The following is a 23,607-nucleotide window of genomic DNA, read 5'->3' as shown; positions in this document are numbered from 1 at the left end:
TTCCAACATTACTGTATATATGACTTTCAATACACTTTTTAATAATGCATATAAGCACAATAAAAATACTAAGTAACTGGTACATGGTTTTTATAGGAAATGCAAGAAAAACTTTAAAAGCATTCTTACCTCTTTGCTTTCTTCTAGTTCTGACTCACTGCTGAACTCCTCAGTATTTAAGTTTTCAAAGTCAGACTCTCCAACAGCAATTGGCACTGTTACAGTGAGGCTGGGATTATTTATGAATGACATATAGTCATTTTCATCGATTACATATTTTTCAGCACTGCTTCCAGTACCTACACCACTGGTGGTTCCATTCCCATCCTTAAGATAATTAAGCTCTTTGCTTATTTCAATCCCAGTATTATTGGACACACAGCTGTCTATTTTGTTGCCTTCATGGATTTCTATAACTTTTGGCTTTCTAAAAAAGGTTTTTTGGAAACACTCCTGTATCTTATTTTTCACATAATCAATTCCCTTTTGCATCCTTCCTACTGCAATCTGGAGATTGTTCATTTCATTATCATCATCAGTGGCAGCAAGATTGTCTGAGCTAAATGAACTCAACAATAAGGCCAGAAAGAGGTTCAGAACCTAAAAGAAAAAAAGAAAATTTTGCTGTATTAATATTGAAGTATGCATAAACATAATAGCTTAAACAGGGAACTCATAGATCTTTGCTAAAATTAATTCAACAACTGCTTCTTGAATGCTTACTGTATTTCAGAAACCTTGTCTTAATCACACACCATTTAAAGAACCTGAAATCTTCTACCTGCTCTAAGGACAAAATGGTAAAACAAGCACCCTTCCTTTCAAACCGAGAAGGACAACAGGAAATTGGAGGTTCTAAGATTTAAATTGTGTCTACTCAGGGTTGCCAGTGAAAAGACAAAAATCCCATTTTTGTGGTTTTGGCCAATGAGGAAAAAAAGAGATATTTTCATTTTAGTCATTTTACTGCATTTTACCAGTTTGTCTAGGGAATGTCTAGCTTCATGTGTGTAAATAATGAATTTATCTGTTTAATAGCCTGATGGATATGTGTTAAAACAACATACTTGAAATACAAATTCCATTGTCCAATGACCACAAACTTTTATAGCAGCAGAAATTACTAAAGGCGAATTATAAAAGGTTGAACACATTTCTCATCAGTATACTTTGAAATATATGTGTCCAAATAGTTCAACAGATGGAGAGAAGTCTAAAATTATTCCAGGGTTTAGGCTGGACCCATATAATGTAAATTAGTTTTCTTTTTACTTTTTTTTTTTGCAGAAAATATGAAGAAATCTCAGTGTATCACTTGGATACATGGGGAAAAATATTACCCAATTAACTGATAAAATATGAATAATAGAAGAAGAATTCATTATAGCTGATGCAAAAGAAAATTTATTTATAGTAATATTTTTAGCTTGAAATGTAGCTACTGAGTTTCAAAATATGTTACATGGTAGGAAGACTCATGCTAAGCCAGAACCCCAGTTTGTTGCCTTATTTTTATATCAGATTTGTTCAGAATCTAGAGCTTCCTTATTTACTATTCTGAAAAAAATTGCATGTCCACAGGTATCCCACAAACATTCTTTTAAGCAGTCTCATTTGAAATGTACTTCTCAAAGGAAAGGTTCAGTATGATAGCATAAAGAAACACTCTGACCACACATGATTGAAAAATGTAAGCATTAAAACACATAAACATACAAATTGTGCTTCTATATTAGTGCTTTTAAGTCAGAGCTAAAAGTAAGTCTTTTAAATCTGGTCAGTGTTTATACATGTGCATAACTTAAACCGCAATAATTTATTTTCCTTTAATAAAGCAAATTCAGGGAAGAATATATTTCCAAGTTGTTTGGATAATTACAATACACAGCTAAAATATAATGCACTATTTCATTGAAATTTGTCTTCAAAATTTGGTAATATGCAACTTATGCCTTTGAGTAAGCAAACAATATGAACTATGTATGTGTAAAGAACAGTTTCAATAGTCTTTTGTTTAGAATTACTGGAGATCATTATCTCATCAAAATAATAATAGAATAAAAATAATTCAGGCCATAAAAAATAATATTAGGACAAAGTTAGTCTTGATAAAAACATTTTTTTGAAGAAGGAAAACTAATATTTTTGTCCCTGGACTGTCACGGGTATACCTCATGTAATCCTCACATAAACCATAAGATTTCAGTTTTGTTACTCCAGTTTCATAGTCGGGGAATTTTAGGCTGAGAGAAGTTAAGCAACTTGCCCATGTTCAGAGTGCTAGTACTGGGATTTGAGTCTATGTTGTTGATGATAAAACCAGATGTGTCTGCTGCATCAGGCCACCTTCTTAGCCACTGTCTGATCTTGTTCTTAATTATTAGCATTTGTAATACATACGTACCACCAGGTTTCCAATGACCATGACCAACATGAAAACGATAAGGCACATGGTTTGGCCAGCGACCTCCATGCAGTCCCACATGGTCTCTATCCACTCTCCACACAGCACTCGGAACACAATCAGGAAGGAGTGGAAGAAGTCATTCATGTGCCAGCGTGGGAGTTGACAGTCACTAGAGATCTTGCAGACACATTCTCTGTAGCTCTTACCAAAGAGCTGCATGCCGACCACAGCAAAAATGAAGACGATGATGGCCAACACCAAGGTGAGGTTACCTAGAGCCCCCACTGAATTGCCAATGATCTTAATTAGCATATTCAGGGTGGGCCAGGATTTTGCCAGCTTGAAAACTCGAAGCTGTAATCAAGTGAAAATATACTCTTAGTAGTAGTCACAATATAATTTAAAAAGTTAGTTAGACATTTTATCAGTATGATACTATATTGTAGTCCCACCTCTGAGGAATATAAAATCTCAAACTATGCTAAAATTCAAATCCAGAAAAAAGTGTTAATAATACTGGAATTGTAAATCAAATCATAATATCATTTAAGTGCAAATATAAGAGAGAGAAAATATTTCAGAAGTGATAAAACATTTCTGATTCATCAACAGATATATCCATGAAAACAATTAGTACTTTGATTACAGACGTTTGTGAATTTAGCAAGCTAATGTCACCTCCAACTATATTTTAGAGAGTAAAAAGAAATATTAAAAGTATGAGTTATATATATATATATTTTTTTGCGGTACGCGGGCCCCTCACTGCTGCGGCCTCTCCCCCTGCGGAGCACAGGCCGCGGACGCGCAGGCCCAGCGGCCATGGCCCATGGGCCCAGCCGCTCCGCGGCATGCGGGACCCTCCCGGACTGGGGCACAAACCCGTGTCTCCTGCATCGTCAGGCGGACTCTCAACCACTGCGCCACCAGGGAAGCCCTGAGTTATATATTTTTAATGGACATTTATAATATAAAAGTAAAATAAATTAATTTGATAAACTTAAGGAAAAGCTTCTTTTCAATTTGAAAAATACACATTTTACTTAATTTCCAATAAAATTTTGCATATTTTAAAATAATTTTTTTTGCTAAATTCAAAAAAATTTGCTATACCATTGTCTAAAGTGCTAATGGGATCAAATATTTTCCCACATATTCCTTTAAAGTAGTTACCACTAATATAAGTAAGGTTGATAAAAAGATAAGATTAATTGGGTATAAAGTTTTTATTTATATTTCTTTAGAGACTTTAAAGCAAATTTTTTAAATGAATTTAAAACAATTTTAGAAGCACATGTGTGTTTTTAAATGTGCCTTATATAGTTAATTATTATGAAGTGTTTCAACCATTTTTCATCATTCTTGATAAACAGTCACACTCAGCTTTAAAGAGAACATTTATATATTTTCTTAGAATATCACACATACTGGTTTAAGTTTAAAATATCATTGGGGTAAAAAGCTATAAAAACTATACACATTGATTCATTTTTGAAATAAGTATTTTGCCAATGAAAGATAGAATATAAACATAGTCTATGCAGATACCAGTCTGAACGATCTCAGTACAGACAGTCCCTCCACATTTGCCAGGCCAAGCTCCATTAAACTAAGGCTGACAATAATTCCATCAAAGATATTCCAGCCCTCTTGGAAATAATAATATGGATCCATGGCAATGATCTTGAGGACCATTTCTGCTGTGAAGATCCCAGTGAAGACCTAAAGTAAAATAGAGATCAGTACTTCAAGCACTGAAAAAGTTTTGACACTTTAAGAATTTGTAAAGAAGGTTAAACAGTTATGAGTAAAAATATCTAAAATTTAAAGTGAAGAAATGTGACAAATGGATATACAAGTTTAGCATTTTTTCAGGGGAATATTTTAAGTGGATTTGTGTTAGTTAATGAATCTGCTAGATTTCCAAGACAATGCTGATTTGAAAACATTTCATTGTCCACATTTGAAATCTGATACTAAATAATAGCTACTGAATTATTGCCTTTTTTGGTACCCTATGTTTCTACCATAATCACAACCAATTTTTTTTAAGTATTGCAATAAGAACAATTTATGTATTATTGGAAGTCACTCAAAAATTACTTCAAATTGGTAAAAACCATATTTTGTTCTTCATTTTTATTTGTTTTTAAGGGACACCATCTTATTTCTATAATTTTATAAACATTCCTGAAATAAGAGTGAGTTTGCCACAAATGTTTTATAATAATTATCTCTGGATTTATGCCTCAGAATTAAGGTTAATGGATAAGTAGAGCAAGGAACTGCAGATTTAATTGAAAGCATCAGGAGAACATTCTCAGTATACATACACCCAAAATTAGGGTTAATAAATTATTTGAGTGGCTGGATGAATGTCTATTTGAAAATGGTTTTGTTTTTTAATTCAAAACCACAGGCTAAGACGCCCAAGGACATGAAGAGCTATGAAATTACTCTTGCGAAAAATCTTTTAAAGCAATTATATTAATTAACTATATGTAAAAGCTGCATATTATGACTAAAGTCAAGCTTACCACTTACCAAGGTAAATCAGCCTTTACCTTGGAGGAACTTTGTCAAAATAACAGTATCAAAATTATTTGGTTTCCTAAAATATATTAATTAAAGGAAATCTTGTTCTACTCTTACAAAGTATAATTGCAGCCAGCATCTCATTTTCCCAACCACAGAAAGACCTAAGGGAAATACCCATACCAGAAAAGATAGCTTAACTTCAGTTCATCATTCATTCACTCAAATAGAAGTAAAATGTAATTCAAGCAAGCTTAGTACATGAAAATCCAGATATGCTGGAATGCACATTAAAAAGTGATTTTTTTCATTTATAGAAGGACTTACCCTGGGGTATTTTTTCCCTGGTGAATGTAAAATAAGTTCTGATTTATATGAATTTTATTTCTTATATAAAGTTTTAGGAGCAGCTACTATTTGAAATAAACAGCCTGATTATAGAAATATATTAGTTAAATTGAGTTAGAAACAATCCAGGTAAATGATCTACAAATATCTCTTCCTACAGAAAATCATAAGGTGAACTTTTCAGCTCTTCTGAAATGACTAGAAGATGTCCTGCATTTTAAAAACCCATACCTTAAACTTACATTCTTTCATCTAAAATTTAATCCCAGCATGAAATTCTCTTTAAAAATAACATTTTAATTACAATTTGCAGTTTAATGTCATAGCTATTTATCTCTCTAAATGCTTTCAATTTAGGCCCTAAAAATCATTGGGATTGTTTTACGTACATTTTAGTCTAGTTTAGCATTGTCAGTGATTAAGAGTTTTGAAAAAAATCTTTCTCATTCTAGCAAAGGTCAACTGAGGCTATTGATCATGATGCTCATGTTTATAAAATTTTAAAACTCCATCAGAAAATGCTAAGAACACAGAGAACTGCAACCCCTGGATATGTATATGGTTATGTACATAAATCCGTGTATGGTTTATAAACATACATTCTGCTGCCTTTGAATTTCTTTATCATGAAGAATTTTTAAGACTAAGACAATTAATAAAAACATACTGAATGTTTATTGTTTGGACTTAGCCTAATTATAATATATCTTGTCTTCTGAAGAAGCTTTTTGTTTTTTGAAATTTTGGATTATGTGTTTCTGTAGCCATTCATTCATTAATAAAAAATTGCTGAGGCCTTACTAGACGTTGTACTAGGCTTTGAAAATGCAGTACTAATTAGGATATACAAACTGAGAATGCATAAACCTAATTCATTTAGGCTGATAAATTTCTTATGGACAATACATCTATAGGCTTCCTAAGCCAGCTTCTTTAATGAGGAGATAAGTTCAGTGAAAAGTTTCTAACCTATTGTACGTGATGACACAAGACAATCAGCAAAAGTGTAAGTGCTAAAGATGGGGATGAGAATCAGCCTGGGAGTCTGGACCAAGAGTAAACAAATTTCAAGTATTTTGTTTTGGGGGGCACTGGGCTTGGATGATCAAATGTTAGGGCTTAAGGTCTCAGTTCAGAGATAAGAAAGTTTCCTCACTGAGTATTTACTTAGAGAGGAAAGTTCTGTTGATACATACATTAAAAAGATAGAAGTGTTAGTTCTAAAGGCTCAAGTTTGAATATTGATCAGTTTTGCTCCACAGAACCTCTTCTTGTCCAGACTGACATTCCACTCTTTTGTAGTGAATTTGACATAACTGTAGCCACCTCTCGCTCCATTACTATTAGCTTCTTGTTTTAATGACTTTAGTTTTATCATCCTCATGCCTTTTGGGTTTGTATCTTTAAATATTTGTTGTTGTTGTTGATTCCTTTTTGAAGGATGAAATTGAAATATATTTAAAGAAAAATGGTGGGACCTCATTTAACATTTATGATTTTCTTTTATCTCATCTGTCAAAATGAGGATAGTAAGATGATTCATCAGGTCTGAGTTTAATATTCTTGGATTTCTATCAGTATTATATTGCTTAGCAAATTTTATTACAAACTGCAGTGTACACACAAGTATTGTTACACAAGAGCTTTATTAGTAGTTGTTAGAAAGAGACGAGAAGGCAGTTTTATATTACACTAGGAGACGAGTTAGATGGCCAAATAGCACTTCTTCATTGATGAGAGAGGCTTCATTGATGAGAGAGGCTTCATAGGTGAGGTCTAGAATTTGGCTCCCATGGGTTTTATCTTTCAATAAACGAGCCATTTTTTTCCTTCAAAAAGTTATCATGTCCCTTTCCTGAGATTTTGAATTCATATCCTACACCACACCATTTAATTAAAATAATTTTGCTAATTATGTTTCTTTAGACTTTTATTTGCAAATAGCCTGTAAGATTTTTAGAACAGGTACCATTTTCTAAGTTCCCATCTAGGTCTAGCAGAATAAAGGGATATCATGGACCTCTAATCACTGGTTAGGAGAGTTATAGTAAGAAAAATAATTAGTGTAGGAGCTACAGATCTCTATCAATATTCCCTGAAGAAAAAGTTACAGGTTAGTTGGAAATGTTTGTATGATGAAGAGGTTATCTAACCTACTATGATTGATGGAAGATTCCTTGCTTATAGAATCCCTAAGATGAGTGCATGGATTTTATAATGGTTAAAACAAAATTTAAAAATGAAAGCAAAACCGAGCATCTTAGAGAAACTCAATAGAGATTTGAGGTCTCTTGATACTCAAATTTGATCAATCCAATCAACAGGAAGTGATGTAATTTTTATATGCTCCAGAAAGAGGAAACAAAAAGGCACATTGATCTAAGTAAAGACTGGAAGTTCCATAACTCTTTTATGGAACATTCTTTTGTTATCAATTCAACCAAAAAACTCGATGTCCTTATTTATAAGGCAATATGCAATCATTTGTGTAGTAATAAACTAGTCCATAGAAATTTTAAATTTATTTTAATGAGCAAACTGTAAACTCCCCACAGAATATGCGATGTAACATCCATCCATGGAGTATAATATAAATCTAAATTCAGCTAAGTACCCATGCTATAAGGAATATATTCTCTCTTTTTCTCTGTGTATATATATATTATATATATATAATTTTTCATATATAAATATTTATTATAAAGCTTGTTATGGGTATAAAATAAGATATGCAAAACTATGAAATACTTTACAGATATACAACATTATTACTACTACTCATAATGAGCTTTTAGCCAATAGTAACAGTCAGTTTACACATTCTCTTATTCCTACGGTTAGAAATAGTTAAGTCTGTTCTTTGTCGTCTACACTCTCTGTCTTCAAGAGTCTTGTTTTCCCAACACTAAGCTCAGCTTATGCATGGTTCTACCACAAACAGTCAACCAGTGGTAGAACCCCACTTCCCTACTTCATTATCTCCATCACTACTCAAAGTTACAGATTTTAGAATGAGGGACATCTAGTCCAACACATTGTGCTCATGAGAAGGAAATACTTGTGACTTTTTTAAGACCACCCAGATATTTAGCATGGACAACTGGATTTGGACCCAGATTTGGGTCCAGATATTTAGCATGGACAACTGGATTTGGACCCAGATTTGGTGCTTTAGTCTAGTGCTTTTCCATTTGATTGTCCTATAATCCAATGTCTCTTATCCTGTCCCTCCATACTCAGTTGCTTCAACATTGAAATTCTATAAAACCTGTTTCCTGTTTCACTCTGACAAATTTCCAAAATCTTCCCTAACTGTTCAACTTCCCTAACTGTCTAATATCCTGGGAAAAATACAGCAGCAAGAGTAGAACTATTTTCCGTCAGTATTTCAAAGAAAGGTTAATAGCATACAGAACAGGAAGGAAATTGTTTATTGAGCACGTGCTACATGCCAGGCACAGTGCTACCTGTTTTCACATTATCTCATTAGATCTTCACAACAACTCTGGGAGATGAATATTATTATATCCATTTCAATAATAGAAAACAAAGACTCAGATTTTTTATCAAACATGTCCAGATGCTTCATTATTCGTAAGGTCAAACCCAGTTCCACCTGACTCCAAACCCATGTTCTTTTATGAAAAGATGCTGCATGATGCCTTTTTGGGTAGGAAACAACCAGTTGGTTATTTATCGAGCTACAACCATATAAACGCTCTTCAAGATACAAAAGAAAAATGGGATGTGAGCTCTGCCATGGAGTAATTTATAGTGGATTTTGTTTTATATTCAACTAAGTTCTATTCACAAATGCATTAGGAATTAAGAAAAAGTGTGTTTGATATGGGCTGAGTATCATATTAGAGGAGATGAGGCTTCAGTTGGACCTTGAAGAATATGAAGAATTGAGATGAAGTGATTTGAGTTGGAGTACTTTAAATGTGAAGGTAGAGAACAGTGATATACTATCCCATATGTAAGCATATAAACATTTGTGTGTTATGGTGACAAGGCTGTTCTGATAAGGCTGGTGGTGGTTGGTTAGGAACCAAAGGAAAATAAGCTGGTATAGGAAGGATGGAATCAGATAGGGAGTTTTGAAAACCAGGTAAGAGTGTTGAACCACAAATATAGGCAATATATACTTTAGCAAGATGAAAGCATACTGAGTGCAGAGTACTAGAAATATGATTTTAATAGTAGTTACAGGAGTAAAAAAGTTGATACCTGGAAAAAAAGAAATAATGGGTCTTCATATAAAATTGTATAAATATATAAGAAATAAAGAGAAAGTAAGTCAAATGGCTCTCTTCGAAGCTGGAAGGCTCTTTGAAGTTGGAAGGCTACTACTAGAGGTAATACAAGACTAAATTGAGATTTTTAGGGCTTTCAGTAAATTGTGAGAAAGATGATATTTCAGATGTCACATACTGTGTTTAAAGTTATCCTGGAGCAATGATCTGTAACTGTTGGAAATACAGGAATGGAACACAGCTTACACTATAATTGCAGATAATACCTAGAGTTGTTGAGTACATAGTAATATTGAGTGAAAAACATAGCCTTAATAGGTAAAAGAAGAGAAGTCCAGACAAGGACGCAGAGATAGAGTGATTGGAAAGATGAAGGAGAAATCATCTCCTTCCGATGAAGGAGAAATTGGAAAAAAAAAAATCAGTATCACAGGTGTCAAAGATGAAGAAAGTGTCAAGAATCTGGTGGGTGTTCTATAATGCAGTGAAGTTGAGTTCTCTTATTGGAGTAGACATTTATGCAACTGTCTGCCCAGTATTCGCTTTCTTCTTTCTGTTGGGAATAGTTCCTCCACCTGTGTAATTCCTAAGGACTGGCATTTTCACATAACTCCACCCTTGCCAGTGCTGATGAAACCACAGGTGAGCATCTGACCCAGGTTATGCTGAATAGAATCCTATCATGAGAGTCTGAGCTGGAACTGAAAAAGAGATCCAGTCTTTTTCCAGTGCAGAGGTTACAAGATGTAAAACCAATGAGCTATGGCTGATCATGTTCCTGACCTACAGAGAAAAGGTGCAATGAATGTTTGGGCTATACCCAGTCCCTTGGTTAAAGGATATCCTGAAGCCCATCCTGAAGCCCAATTGCAAAATTACCCTTCATATGTTTTGGTAGTTCATCTTTTTCTTTCCATTCCATGAGTCAGTCTTTTTACTTTCCTCTTAAGCTAGTTTGAGTTCTGTTTCTGTCTTGTGCCAAAAAAGGTCTTGATTAATAAACTATGTAAATTCTTTTCTTACTTGTTCATCCATTTCAGATTCTTCATATACATTTAGGAGGAAATGTACAAGTCAGCATACACATACACAGATGTCTGCCCAAGTAACTTGAACCAAAAATGTGGCTAAATTACAAATGCATTTTTATCAACTATTTATTCTCTTCTGTGAATTCTACTGAAGCATTTTATTAAGAAGTTCAATTTGAAACAACTATGCCCTCTTTTGCACAGAAATCAATCCTTATGTATTCCCTTCAAAGAACATGATTTCTTCAGAAGCTATGTGTGCTAAAACTGCATGCTTGTGGAGCCAGAATTAGACGTCATTGTTTCTCTGGGCCTATATTTCCAGCAAGAATGACAGCAAAGATTTTAACAAGTTTACCAAGGGTAAGACACCATGATCAGTCAGCACAGATGTTGGTCTCAATAGACAGCATTTATACCAGAATTCTAGACCTTATCACTGAGAATACCTTCAATATTCCTTTAGATATTTCTTCCTGTGAAGAAAGAGGGTATAATTTGGGGGTTCCACACAGCACAAATGGATTTCTTCTTTGGTCTATCTGCCCCATCCCTGACAAAGTAAATAAGTAAACATCAAATGAACTCACCAGGTTTCCTACAGTCAACACACTACTGAATTGACCAGTCATTGGGTAGTGCTCCATGGCCATGAAGAGGGTATTCAAGACAATGCAAATAGTGATGGCAAGATCAACAAATGGATCCATAACAATTAAATTCACAAGATGCTTTACTTTTAACCATGGATCACAGCAGTCCCAGATCAAGAACACATTGGCAAATCTATACCAGCATGGTGGACATTTCTGCCTAGATTCTTCAAGCTCTGGAGGAACAATAAAGAGTAAGAGTAGTAAATAACAATAAAAACAAATTATTGTTGTTGCAGATTATACATTATTTGATAAAATTGATGCTTCTACTTGGGGTTGGAAGTTCATATTAGTTTAACAGACTTGAGAAGACAATCCCATTAAATATTTTCACAATATATTCATAAAAAATGTCAAGTAAATAGACTTTCTCCTTTAATTAAACAGAAAATAAATACTTTGAATTTAATATTTTGCCTCAAACTAACTTAATTATCTATTAAATAGGTAATGGGTCATTAAATTGCTATATTTTCTTTATCAAAACAGAATTTTAAAGTAAGCTTTTAGAATTATTAAATATATCAAACAATTATTCTTTTGAAAGACCTTTTTAAGAATACTGTCTAAAGCTGTGATCCTTATTAATGTGTGTGACCCATTCTTTCCTCTCTCTGTCTCCACATCAGCATTGATCTTCCACACACAGAGAATGTAGTATGTCCTTTTTAATATAGATTTAGACCCAAATCTAGTTCTGTTATTCATAATTACTCATATTTTTCAGAATTTTAGCTTAATATATTAAAAAGGCACTAGTAATTTAATGGATGAAACCTATTATAATTATTATATGCCCATTTGTATATCCAGTACGCCAATGGGATAAGATACAAAATGTAATTGAAGTTTTCTAAAGAATTCATATTAGATATGACTTATAAATGATTTATAAAATTGCAGTACTAATATTCCTCCAAACTTGAAGAAATGGGGTCTTAATGAATGAACAAGGAAGTAATAGTTGCTGCCCATTCCTGTGTATCAAAATCAACAAATATTTGTGTCAGCTGTTCATTGGAGGAATGTAATGGTTTCTGTGTATGTGGAAGATGGAGGAAAAAATCTTTTTTTAGGGTCCCTGTCGAAGTGGAGCACAGGTTTTGATTCCTCCAACTCATTCATATGCCTCCCCAACCCATCACTACCTCCATGCCTGGACAACAGATTGAAGCTTGAAAGAGATGTTTCCTTGTGCTTCTAAAACTTAAAAAGGCAAGTTTATACTCTAATTGCTTAAGGATAATATAACATAAGGATAAATCCTCACTGATGAGGTATCAAGTGGTGAAATATCGCTCTTCAGTTGAGAACCAGAATCAAAAAGAAATAAGGACAATATTAGTTTTTGTAATCAGTGTGATAATAGTGTATTCCATATATTATCTACTTAGGTCTATTATACAGTTTTGATCTTGGGTAACTGACTTTCGTAATTCTATGGGAATAAATAATAATAGTTCCATAAAGTATATAATCATAGGAAGCTGACTATCCCATGACCTTCTTCTTACCCTCCATTGTGTTAGTCAGGATGCTGGCTATGCTCATGGCTCTTTGTCTTCCGGAGGAATCCTCTAGCATCTCCATTGAAATCTGGTAAGAACTTAGTCTTCTCTTTCTGACTTCTGTTTCAGTGGTGGTACCCTGCAAACCAAACACTGCTGGCTCAAACCACCCTTTTCAATGAATAATACAACACAACGTAGCATTTCTCTGGAAAGGCATGCTACGTGCAGTTTTCCCAAGTAACAATTTTCAAGTAATAGTAAAATACTAAATTTATTATTAAGTTATAAATACTTAAAAAAATCACAGGTGGTACCCTAAAGGGTTAAAACAAGAATTTACTAGTTGGATGCAATTATATAAGGCAATTACGTTGCAGAAATATTTTAGTTTACCTGTTGGAATTTTCAGGGAAAATTTTCATAAGCATGCCAAAGTCATATATTATTCCATTTCATTCAAATGCAAGGAATTTTAACTTATCTCAATGATTAATAATCAGATCAATCTTCCCCCAAAACAAATAATAGTATTATATAGTCTTAAGGCCGAATTATTATCTTTGAGGCTATACTGAAAATATTGACATATATGGGCCAATTTTTTTCCATGCACAAACACAGATGTACAATGAAATGTGTGTGCTTTCCTGAGATTTCTTTAGTTATTTCTATATGCCATCCTATAAGAAATCAAAACACTTTAGAGTCATTTAATAGACATCAAAACATTTTAGAGTCACTGTAATATTGACAGTTGTATGAAAAGTGCCCATTATCAATATATTGGTCATTACAATATTTAATTTTAAGTATATGAAATTTCCAGAATATGAATAGATTATTATACAATTCTGGGTCGACAAACATCTATAATAGCAATTTGGTTGTCAAAGCGCCCATTATTTTGTGCTGGTAGGTCTACTGAATTTGCAGATACGAGTTTCATCCCAGTCTCTAAAAACTGGGCTCTTTTAACCTAAAGCATTTGGAAGTTAATGGTCCCACACAATTCAGTTGGTTCTAAAGATCCTATTGTTTTCCATTCAATAAATCATATATTATTTTTAAGGACTTTCATTTTGGGGAAGCAGGATGGTATAACAGGCTAAAATGCCCAGGCCTTGGTTATTTTAAATTGGTATATAATGTCAGTTGAGCTAATTTATTATCTATTATCACCTCTGGTGGAAGTTGTCCAGTAGGTGAGGTTAGAGCTGATGGTCCACCCACCAAGGAAACCACACCATTGCAATCCACAGTGCTGTGCATCTTCCCATTTGCTGGAAGCCCTGGCACCATCCTGGATGACATACTGGCCTGACTAACGTTACTGTTGCGTCGCTCTCCATGTCTGTGTGGCACAAACAGTGAGTCTCTCCTGCTCTCGCTGTCTTCAAATGTACTGTGTTCATCATCAGCAAAGTCATTTTCAGAACCAATATCCTTTGCCCGACCTCTGAAGCTGAAAATACTCGTTTTGCTATTGCGTCGTGGGGAAAACAGGGAGCCACGGATACTTAATAGAGACTGAGGAGAGAGCAAGGAAGAAAGGAATTGGGATGGGGGACACAACTATTTAATAAAAGTCTTAATATTACAGAATCTATTTGCTTTTGGGTTAGAATAGTCTTGCTCTTAAACACAGGTAATCAAGTTTACAGAGAACACATATGTTTTGATATTTTTATTAAAGACCACAATGCAAATTTAAGTATAAAAGAGTAGTTTTTCTGATTAAGAATTCTGATATGCAATCTACTAAGTGCGTGACCACTTCATTTAATCTTCACTCTAGTACTGTGAGGTGGATTTTGTTACTGTAATATTCTAGGAGCAGAACCTGATGCTGGAGAGGACAAATGATTCTTTTTGGTAGGTGGCTTTCACTCCTAAATGCTATGGTCTGAAAGGGCACACAACTTGGAAAACAAATTATGGTTCAAGTGAGACTGTTGGCTTAAATTTAAAATATTTGTACCAAATATGTTACTTTTGGATAATGATTTAAAAACAAAACCATTATCTCTCCATTCTCTTATTTTGAGTTCTAAAAGGAAATTGCTCTTTTTTTTCTGGACTTGCTTGTCTCTATCCACATGGGCATAAAAGTCACAAAACTTAACCTATGATGCTGTCTTCTAAATTTGCTAACAGTTTCCCAAATGGCTACTAATGATTCACCTGTTTTGAGGGAATATATGTCATAGCAAACGCAACAGAGAGAATGCCTAAATTGCTGTATAAATTACTATTCTTACTTAAAATTTAACACTGCCTTAAAAAAGTAAGACATTTATACATGACTTTACCAATAAGGGTGATGTAGAAGACAGCTTATCCTTCTAATCTCAATTTAATTTTTTTAAAAGGAACTGGATGATTCAGAAACTTTTAAAATTATATTTGTTTGTGAATAAATCAAGCAAACAGTTTCTGGTACTTGAAAATGAGGGTTTAGCATGAAGCCCCTTCTTCCACTTTTTCAATGGGCTTTAAATCAGCAGCATCAAATAATTCTGTGTTTATTTTAGCCTTGGTGAGTTTTCAAAAACATCTCTATTCTCTTACAGAATCTTTGTTTACTACCTTCCTCATTAACAATGACATTTCCAATATTCCCCTCCCACCCCCAGCGGTTTCTCATGGTCTGTTCTATCTCTCTGCATAGCCAGGGTAACATATATACATACATACACATACATATGCATACATATCCATATGCCAGCAGGAAACATGCCTGGACTTTCCCTTTCTTCCTCCAAGCTTCGGTGTAAAACCAAAGAAAATAATTCTAGTGGAAAAAAATGTAAGAAAGGCAGACTCCCTCAAATTTATTTTTGGTCCCTCTGCCTAATTAGGTCATGCTGATTTTCTTAGGCCCCATTTTTAGTTTTATTTTTATGGCTTTTCCCTGCCTGCAAAGCACTAGAATAATCTTTTTGCCGTCTGTCTCAGTGATGTTCTGGAAAGATGCTATTCATTGAGAAATGTGCTATTGCTTTGGATTTGGTTAGAAACATTCACAGGAATTATTGACTGCCCAGCTTATCTAGCCTGAGACTGTGTGTATGTGATACTCAGTTCATGCAGCAGGTTTGTTTACCCAATGTCAGACGGTAGTTAGACTGATTTTCCAGTCATCCATGTGACCAAGAAATTAGACATTGTGAAGACATTAATTCAGCCCTCAGTAATAGGGAATGGTAATGTTTTTAATCTCTTCAGACTCAATTTAAATTATCAATATAATATTTGTATGTTCAGACTCATATTTGAAACCTTAGTGTGTATTTTTAGGTCCCAGCTTTTTGGAATTGGGATTCAGTAAACAGGGGGTAGGACTCTGGAATCTGAGTATTCAACATACATTCTAGGTGATTCTAATGCAGGCGGACCTCACCCTACACTAAGAGGAATACCAACATTGTCTTACATTAATTCCTAGGATGGTTCAATACAATCATCTTAATATACCTGTGTTAGAATACTGAAAATACTGAAACTGAAAATCTGTATACACAGTACTGGTTGGGAGTATGTGGTATGTGTGTACATCCATAACGTATCTGGTACATGCCTTTAATTTGCATGTTTTTATGTCAGGCTGTTTTCAAAGGCGTTCCAGATCCTTGGGTTTATTTGAAACTTCTGTTCACTCTTTGGAAAGTATAATAATGGGTGTGAGCACAGCTTTCAAGGCAACAGAGACTGAGAAAAGAAGATAGCAAAAATAGTACTGAGAGAAAATAAACCAAAAATAACACACTAGAAGATGCAGCAGAGTGGAGGGAATACCCACAGCTGTGGCAGCCCTTTCTCTACGGAAAACAAGCTTTTATGTTTTAAGGACCTAAAGGCCATCTTTCTTTGCCTCAGGCATGCCAAAATATAAATTCCAGGCATCTTTTTTTTTTTTTTTGCCTTGTTCCAAGAAGGTAAATCTGAACTCTTTTACTTAATTTTCAGTAACAAAAGGGAAAATAGAAGAATTTAGGTGTGTAAGACACAATCCTGCATGTAGGGACTGAACCTGAAGTGGAATGGGATGTCAAAATGGAAGATGCAGGGGATTTGAAGATGTTCTAGTAGGAGCATGTAAAGTGAGTATTTGTTGGAAATACTCACTTAATAGCATTTCAAGTTAAATATATGTAGTTTATCAGTGTTTTCAATAAGTCAACAACTACACTTGGTTCTAGCTATAAAGCTTCTGGTTTAAAATAGTCTCCTCATGTCCAGACAACATAGATAAAATCTTTGGGGGGATTCACTTTCCATTGTATGCCTTTAAGTACTTTTTCATGCTGTCTAGGAACATGTATTATCTATTTAAGAATAAAATAATATAATAAATATAAAATAACATGTGAAGTTTATGTTAGTAGAGGACAGGGTACCCATTATTTATGGCTTCTTGGCCTTAACATTGTTAGAAGATATGTTTGTGTCGAACATTATGCCATGTCCATCTTACGCTTCCTATCCCCACTACCTCCACTGATTCTCTTACCTTTTAGAGAGTTTGTTTATACAACCAGACACTGTAAAGTGCTTCTGGTATATTTTTGCTTGTGAGTTGTGGTGATGCTCTCTGCCTGTCTTTACTGGGATATGTAACTATCAATGCTAATAGGCGATTTCTTTTTCTTTTGCAACATCTACTATCTATTTCATCTATCTATCTATCTATCTATCATCCTATCTTCTCTTTCTCTCTCTCCCTATCTACCTACCTACCTATCTACGTATGTCACTATCTGTCTATTTACAAATATGAAATGAACTACATATAACGTATGTATATGCCAATTCTGTTTTTAGTATTTAAACTCTGGCTTTCAGCTAACTTCCCTGTGCTGTTCCCTCTCTGTGGTTCACTCAACAGAGGTCTTCCAGCTGCTTCTTGAACATTCTGGGCATATTAGCACATCAGGGCCTTACACTTGCTCTTCAGTGAGCCTGAAATGCTCTTTGATGAGATAGCCTCTCCCCTTGCCTCCTCGAAATCTTTGCTGAGATTTCTCCTTTACAGTGAGGGCTTCCCAACCCACCCTATTTAAATTCTTTTTTTTTTTTTACCACCGGTTAGTGTTCCTAATCCCCTTTTCCCGCTTTATTTTTTTTTCCATAGCACTTATCACTTTCTGACATAGTCTATAACTTACTTATCTTGTTTATTGTCTATCTCTTCCTTTAGTATAAAGTTCCATGAGGTCAGTGAATTATATTGTTTTGTTCATTGAGATTTTTTTCTAGAACTCTTTCTTCCACATAGTAGGTGATCAATGTGGATTGGCTGAGTGAACTGATCCACAAGCTTTTGGCTGAGTGAACTAATCCACAAGCTTTTATTTGAGCATTATATGATGAAACAATGATGGAAATAGTGCTATTTTCAAAACACCTAAATATGTTCATGTAATTATTACTACTATGTGTATACATTTGTGATAACTGAAACTACTCAAAAAATTTTAGTTTCCCTAATTTGTAATTCAATGACCCATTTTAACTTAAGAGCTCTACTATTTGTCACATAGGGTTTCTATATATTGCTTAATATATAGAACTCTTTAAGAACCCACAGCTCTTTAAGGTAGACATTATTACCCCATTTTACAGAAATTTTACAAAGTACAAGTGACTCAAACAAGGTCACAGAACTAATTTGGAGTGGAGATATGAATATAAGCCTTCAATCATTATGCTATAATGTCAAATATTCCTAATCTTAATGACTCCTAATAGTCTTAATAATGCTAAAATATTAGGAAGTTTAAGCCAAAAAATCTAATCTGAGAAATTAACTTGGCCTATTGAGCCTCAAGTTAATCCCAAATGTATTATACTCATGTAATACCATACTTTATATTTGTACTATGCAAGGTAATAGTTGGATCTCTTGACACTGGCATTATCTGTACGGAAATGGTTTTTGTCTTATAAATTTTTATGTGTGTATATATATTTTGTCCTAATATGAGAATTCAAGTTATAAGTTATTAATATAGAGTTTATTTCTTTTTAAAATTCTTACTTACATATTCAATATAAACTATAAAATAAACACCCATTGTTAACTAGCATATGCATTTTCCTCAGCCAAGAGCTAAACACTACTGAATTTTGTGCTTATCACTCCATTTTTTCAAAAATATTTGTTTTTTATAAGACCCCTTGGATGATGTACAGTTTTTTGATTTAACTTAATTATATAGTGTGTCTCTCAAAGCATTATCTTTAGGACATGATTCTGACCCATATTAATATAATTAGAAGAGTTAATAATTCATAGCCCATGAAATTCTAATGGAACCAGATAGGGTTCAAAGCCATAATTGTACTTATCATAGATTTCATAACTATTTACTCTTCATTATGCAACTGATAAAACTTATAAACAAAGAGTTGAAACTATTTTCCCTCTTTGACTTGAAAATATGCTGAAGAATTGGGTACTTGGCATTAAATCAGAGCAAAAACAGACTGTCTTTAATTTAGTTCTCTTCGAGAGCATTTAGGTCATAACTTCATTCTAATGTATCAAGGCATGACACCATATCAGCATAATGGAAGCTCATGACAGTACAGTTGTCATATCAAAAGATGAAAGCAGGGCTTCCCTGGTGGCACAGTGGTTGGGAGTCTGCCTGCCAATGCAGGGGACACAGGTTCGAGCCCTGGTCCAGGAAGATCCCACATGCTGCGGAGCAACTAAGCCTGTGCACCACAACTACTGAGCCCACATACCACAACTACTGAAGCCCACGTGCCTAGAGCCTGAGCTCCGCAACAAGAGAAGCCACTGTAATGAGAAGCCCATGCGCCCTAATGAAGAGTAGCCCTCGCTCGCTGCAACAAGAGAAAGCCCACGTGCGGCAATAAAGACCCAATGCAAACAAAAATAAATAAATTAAATAAATAAATTTATTTTAAAAAAAGATAAAAGCAAAAATCCAGAGACATTTCTTTTCAAAATTCATACATATCTTGCATCACAACCTCAGATAATAAAGGCAGAAACCCATATGCAAAAAAAGTAGGTTCATCTGAGGTCTCAAAATGGAAAAGGTAAACAAGGGATTACAACACTGTCTCACTGAAGAAAAAAGTCTGATAGATAGCTTTCACTCCCCCAACTCCTAAAAAAGCTGATTAAGAAAATGGTCTCAAAATAGTGCAATGCTTAAAACTGATTACCTTAAAATGAAAGTTATTAATGATTTAATAAAAGTCCTTTTTAAAGACAATTTAGGGTATAAATTTAAATAATCGTATTAAATGTTAGTTCCCCGCCCCTCATTTAAATCAGGTATTACAAAAAATATACCAAAATACAACAATGACAAAACAAACTGGAGCACTTAGTAGAAAACCATACCTGATGAGGGGAGTAGAATTTCTTGTCACTAGTCAGTCGATTTCCATCCGTGGAGAAAAGGAAGCTTCTTCTTTTGACACTATCCTCAGATGCAGATTTGGGAAACCTGTTTCCCGCTCCTTTGTTTCCTTCAAGATGCTCCCTCTGTCTTCTTTTCTTTCTTCGGTTCCTCCACTCCTTAGCACTTTTAGAGCTTAATTTTGATGCTTCTGAAGAGCTTTCTAAGAGCTCTCCTAACCCACCTATTCCACTGAAATCTCTTGAAGCAGCTGATGCTGCTGCAACTGCCTGTTTAAACAAAACCAGGCATTATTTAGAACATACAACTTTGGAACAGTTGAATGTGATACAAATGTTGCTATTTAAGACTATTAACTATATGTGAAAATGATGTCTTCTGGTCATTTCATTGTGTTTTACTACAAGAGAGTTTACTTAATAATGACAATTTTAAATAGTATAAAGCAATACGTTAGTTTATGCATTAAGACTAGAAAAGTCTGGTTTGGCACATCTTCTGAAGAGTCTTTTTTTAAAAACTCTGTTGAGATTAGCTTCATTTCAGGGAACAACTGCTCTCTTAAAAATATCTTCTACACTTTAAAAGCAAATGTTCTCTAAGTGGTGGTTCTTGGTCTGATTACTATTCCAATTCCATCCATTGGTTTATTCCTCCCACTTGTGATTGTGAACAACCTAGTGGTATTTTTTCCTTCTAAATCTAGGGCAAAAGTCTTTTTCTTTTCTTTTTTTGTGAACTCAAAGCATTTAAAGTGTCTACTCTTTTACCTCTAGATGGGAGTAGTGGGAATGTATTGGCTAGTTGATCCTCTTCCTTTATCTGAATCACATTCAGTGTTATTGTTCCCATTCCTGGGGTCATATTAATCTCACAGTTTAACATGATTAATTTATTAGATAGCACTTTTAGCTTTAAATTTTAAACGTTTATATATTATTTATTATTATTATAAATAGTAACAAATTATTAACATATCAGTCAGTAAGTACCTGAAATAATCATTCAAGGGATTATGAGTACTTCTTGAAATACTTTCTTTTCATATTTCATCACTAAATATACTTAAGCATTTTGAATTTCTGTACCTACTAAAGAAACACAGCAGGTCTGAGGTGAAACATGGCATGCCAGATGTTTTGTATTTTTATTTATATGAATAGTAGTTTTAGATGGGAATTGATCTAACCAAACTGGAGAAGATATGAAACTCAAAGCTGAGTTCTCATTAAGTATATTCCTGTTTATAAACATAAATGATTAAATTATGAGAATATTGGTTCAACTCTTTACATATGTCATTACCGAATACAAACAAGTCTAATATAGCTACCATTTTGTTCTATCTTCTCCACTTAGACTCTAAGCTAGTTAGGAATTCTGTCATTTGTGTGTGTTTGTGTGTGTGTGTGTGTGTGTGTGTGTGTGTGTCTGTGTGCACATTGCCTCTTCTGTCTCCTGACATAAAAAAAGACTCAGTAAATATTTGGTGAATTAAGGCGAAAAAAGACATCGTGCTGTCAGTTGTCTTAGACACTGAGTGAGGGTGGGGGAAGAACAAGACATACTTAGACTTGACTTTTTAAGATCTCATAAAAACTATGTGTCAGAATGGTCTGTATAATAGAAATGTATTTTAGAAGAGAAGATAAAACTCATATTGAATGCTTTGACAACATGTTGTGCTTTATGTTTCCTTCTCCTTGAGAAGCAAACCTTTCTAAGTAGCTTCCATTTCTGAATCTCATCTCAACTAAAGATTTTAAAAAAGGTTTAAAACTAAAGGTGCTGTGATACAAATTCTCTGAGATTAACATGACCCCAGGGATGGGAACTATAGCATTACATATAGTACTAAATATGTGTGTTAGGCTAAGCAACACATAAAATGTTTATATTGAATACTATATTCATCATGGAAACCCAGATCTAAGACTCAATATAGGACAATGCCTAACATTTAAATGAAACTTTAATTCAGAACTTATAGAATTGCATATAATCAGATAACCAGATTATTTTATTGAATTCTTGATCATCAGTATCACTTTTAATATCATCAGTAATGAAAGATGAGAAATATTAAGGGCCCTTTATAAATATGAATGTTTAATATAAATGTGTAAAATAAAGTGGATAAATGAAGTACTAATCTGTAGCAAGTTAAATATAGTTGCATACTGCTTGATACATAGGAGATACATAATATACACCACTCCTTGAAAGAATGAATATATATATATATTTCTTTTTATCCAAATAAAGTCAATTCTCCTTTCCATTTTGTATAGGCAGAAACACACAACACATAGTGCTAATAATTTATTGGCTTGTTTGTCGTCAGGAACAAAGGACGTGGAAGTGGTGGTAATATTCCCTGGCCATAATTCTGAAACTCAGTTCATTTAAATCACTTCCGGAATTTGTTTTGCATAAGACATGATTTCCCTACCTATCATGGGTAACAGTTGGAGTAACTCAAAACCAGATTTGTAAGGCAACAACGGTAACCTCCCAACACAACACATTTTCTGTGTCACTCGTTAACTCAAATTTGTCACTTGTTCCACTTCCAAGGATTTGCCAATTCCCTTTCAAAGGCAGATGTTTCCTGTCACCTCCCATGTCTGTGTACCTGTTTATACCCAGCTCTGTGACATGGCCAGTGTCCTGTTTACTTAGACTAATAGGGTTACTTTCACAACTGGCTTGCTGAATTCCTCTTGTAACAAATAACAAATATGTGCTAATATTTCCACAGGGAATAACATTTGCCTTTTCTTATATCATTTCTGTGTGATTCAAAACGGACTCTATATCTTACTGTATCTGTGTGTCCTTAAAAAATAAAACCACATGACGATGTGTGATTATACTTCACTGTAAACATAAGATCCAGTTTTAAAATCCCATTTTAAAACTACAAGACATTAACTATACTTATTACAATTCTACCCCTAATTATATTGGATCTCTTAAATGCCACTATTTCTAATTTTGTCCCAAAGCTTACTCCTAAATTTTTCCTATCAGACCAATATATACTGCTATGGAATATGCTATGTTGGGCACTATTAGACGTTTAAAGATCACAAATTAAATGCCAAACACAAATATGACAGTATAGGACAAGACATTTCTTTCTTTGTTGGCTTTTCTCTCTCTGTCTTTTAAAGTTGTACTTGGTTTGTGAATCCACTGAGCTGAATATGAAAATTTTTTTTCATGTCTAAACAATGACTAGCACTAGGAGGTCCTTCAACAGTTATTAAATAAAAATGGAAATGATGCTAGGCTTCATGAAGTCATTAGCTAGATAGTAGCTTTTGAAGAGTCAAAGGTGGTTAGCAAGACGCGCATTACACTGGAGCACCAGTGATCTCATGGGTGGACTAAGTCCCCCCCGCCACCTGCTTCCACTCCCTCCTCTCCTTCAACACTGGCTATTTATTGGTCATTGTCA

General features: G+C 34.1%; 1 protein-coding gene across 4 annotated transcripts in view; it reads right to left on the bottom strand.

Moving 5' to 3' along the window:
* Positions 1-23,607, bottom strand: part of LOC103089747 (sodium channel protein type 3 subunit alpha) — an 83,128-nt gene that overhangs the window by 34,575 nt on the left and 24,946 nt on the right. For 2 of the 4 annotated variants that reach the window (XM_007450064.1, XM_007450065.1), the window contains exons 10-16: positions 20,126-20,413; positions 13,924-14,271; positions 12,748-12,880; positions 11,168-11,406; positions 3,956-4,129; positions 2,405-2,761; positions 130-600 (exon numbers count right to left, since the gene is read on the bottom strand). In XM_007450064.1, coding sequence (XP_007450126.1) covers positions 130-600; positions 2,405-2,761; positions 3,956-4,129; positions 11,168-11,406; positions 12,748-12,880; positions 13,924-14,271; positions 20,126-20,413 — 2,010 coding nt within the window. The remainder of the gene's footprint in view (positions 1-129; positions 601-2,404; positions 2,762-3,955; positions 4,130-11,167; positions 11,407-12,747; positions 12,881-13,923; positions 14,272-20,125; positions 20,414-23,607) is intronic. The other 2 variants (XM_007450067.1, XM_007450066.1) reach the window with 1 other exon arrangement.

Source organism: Lipotes vexillifer, unplaced genomic scaffold (assembly GCF_000442215.2).
Source record: "Lipotes vexillifer unplaced genomic scaffold, Lipotes_vexillifer_v1.1 scaffold330, whole genome shotgun sequence".
Lineage (NCBI taxonomy): Eukaryota > Metazoa > Chordata > Mammalia > Artiodactyla > Lipotidae > Lipotes > Lipotes vexillifer.
The sequence above is the reverse complement of the archived record's forward strand: the minus strand, read 5'-3'. Positions and strand labels throughout refer to the sequence as shown.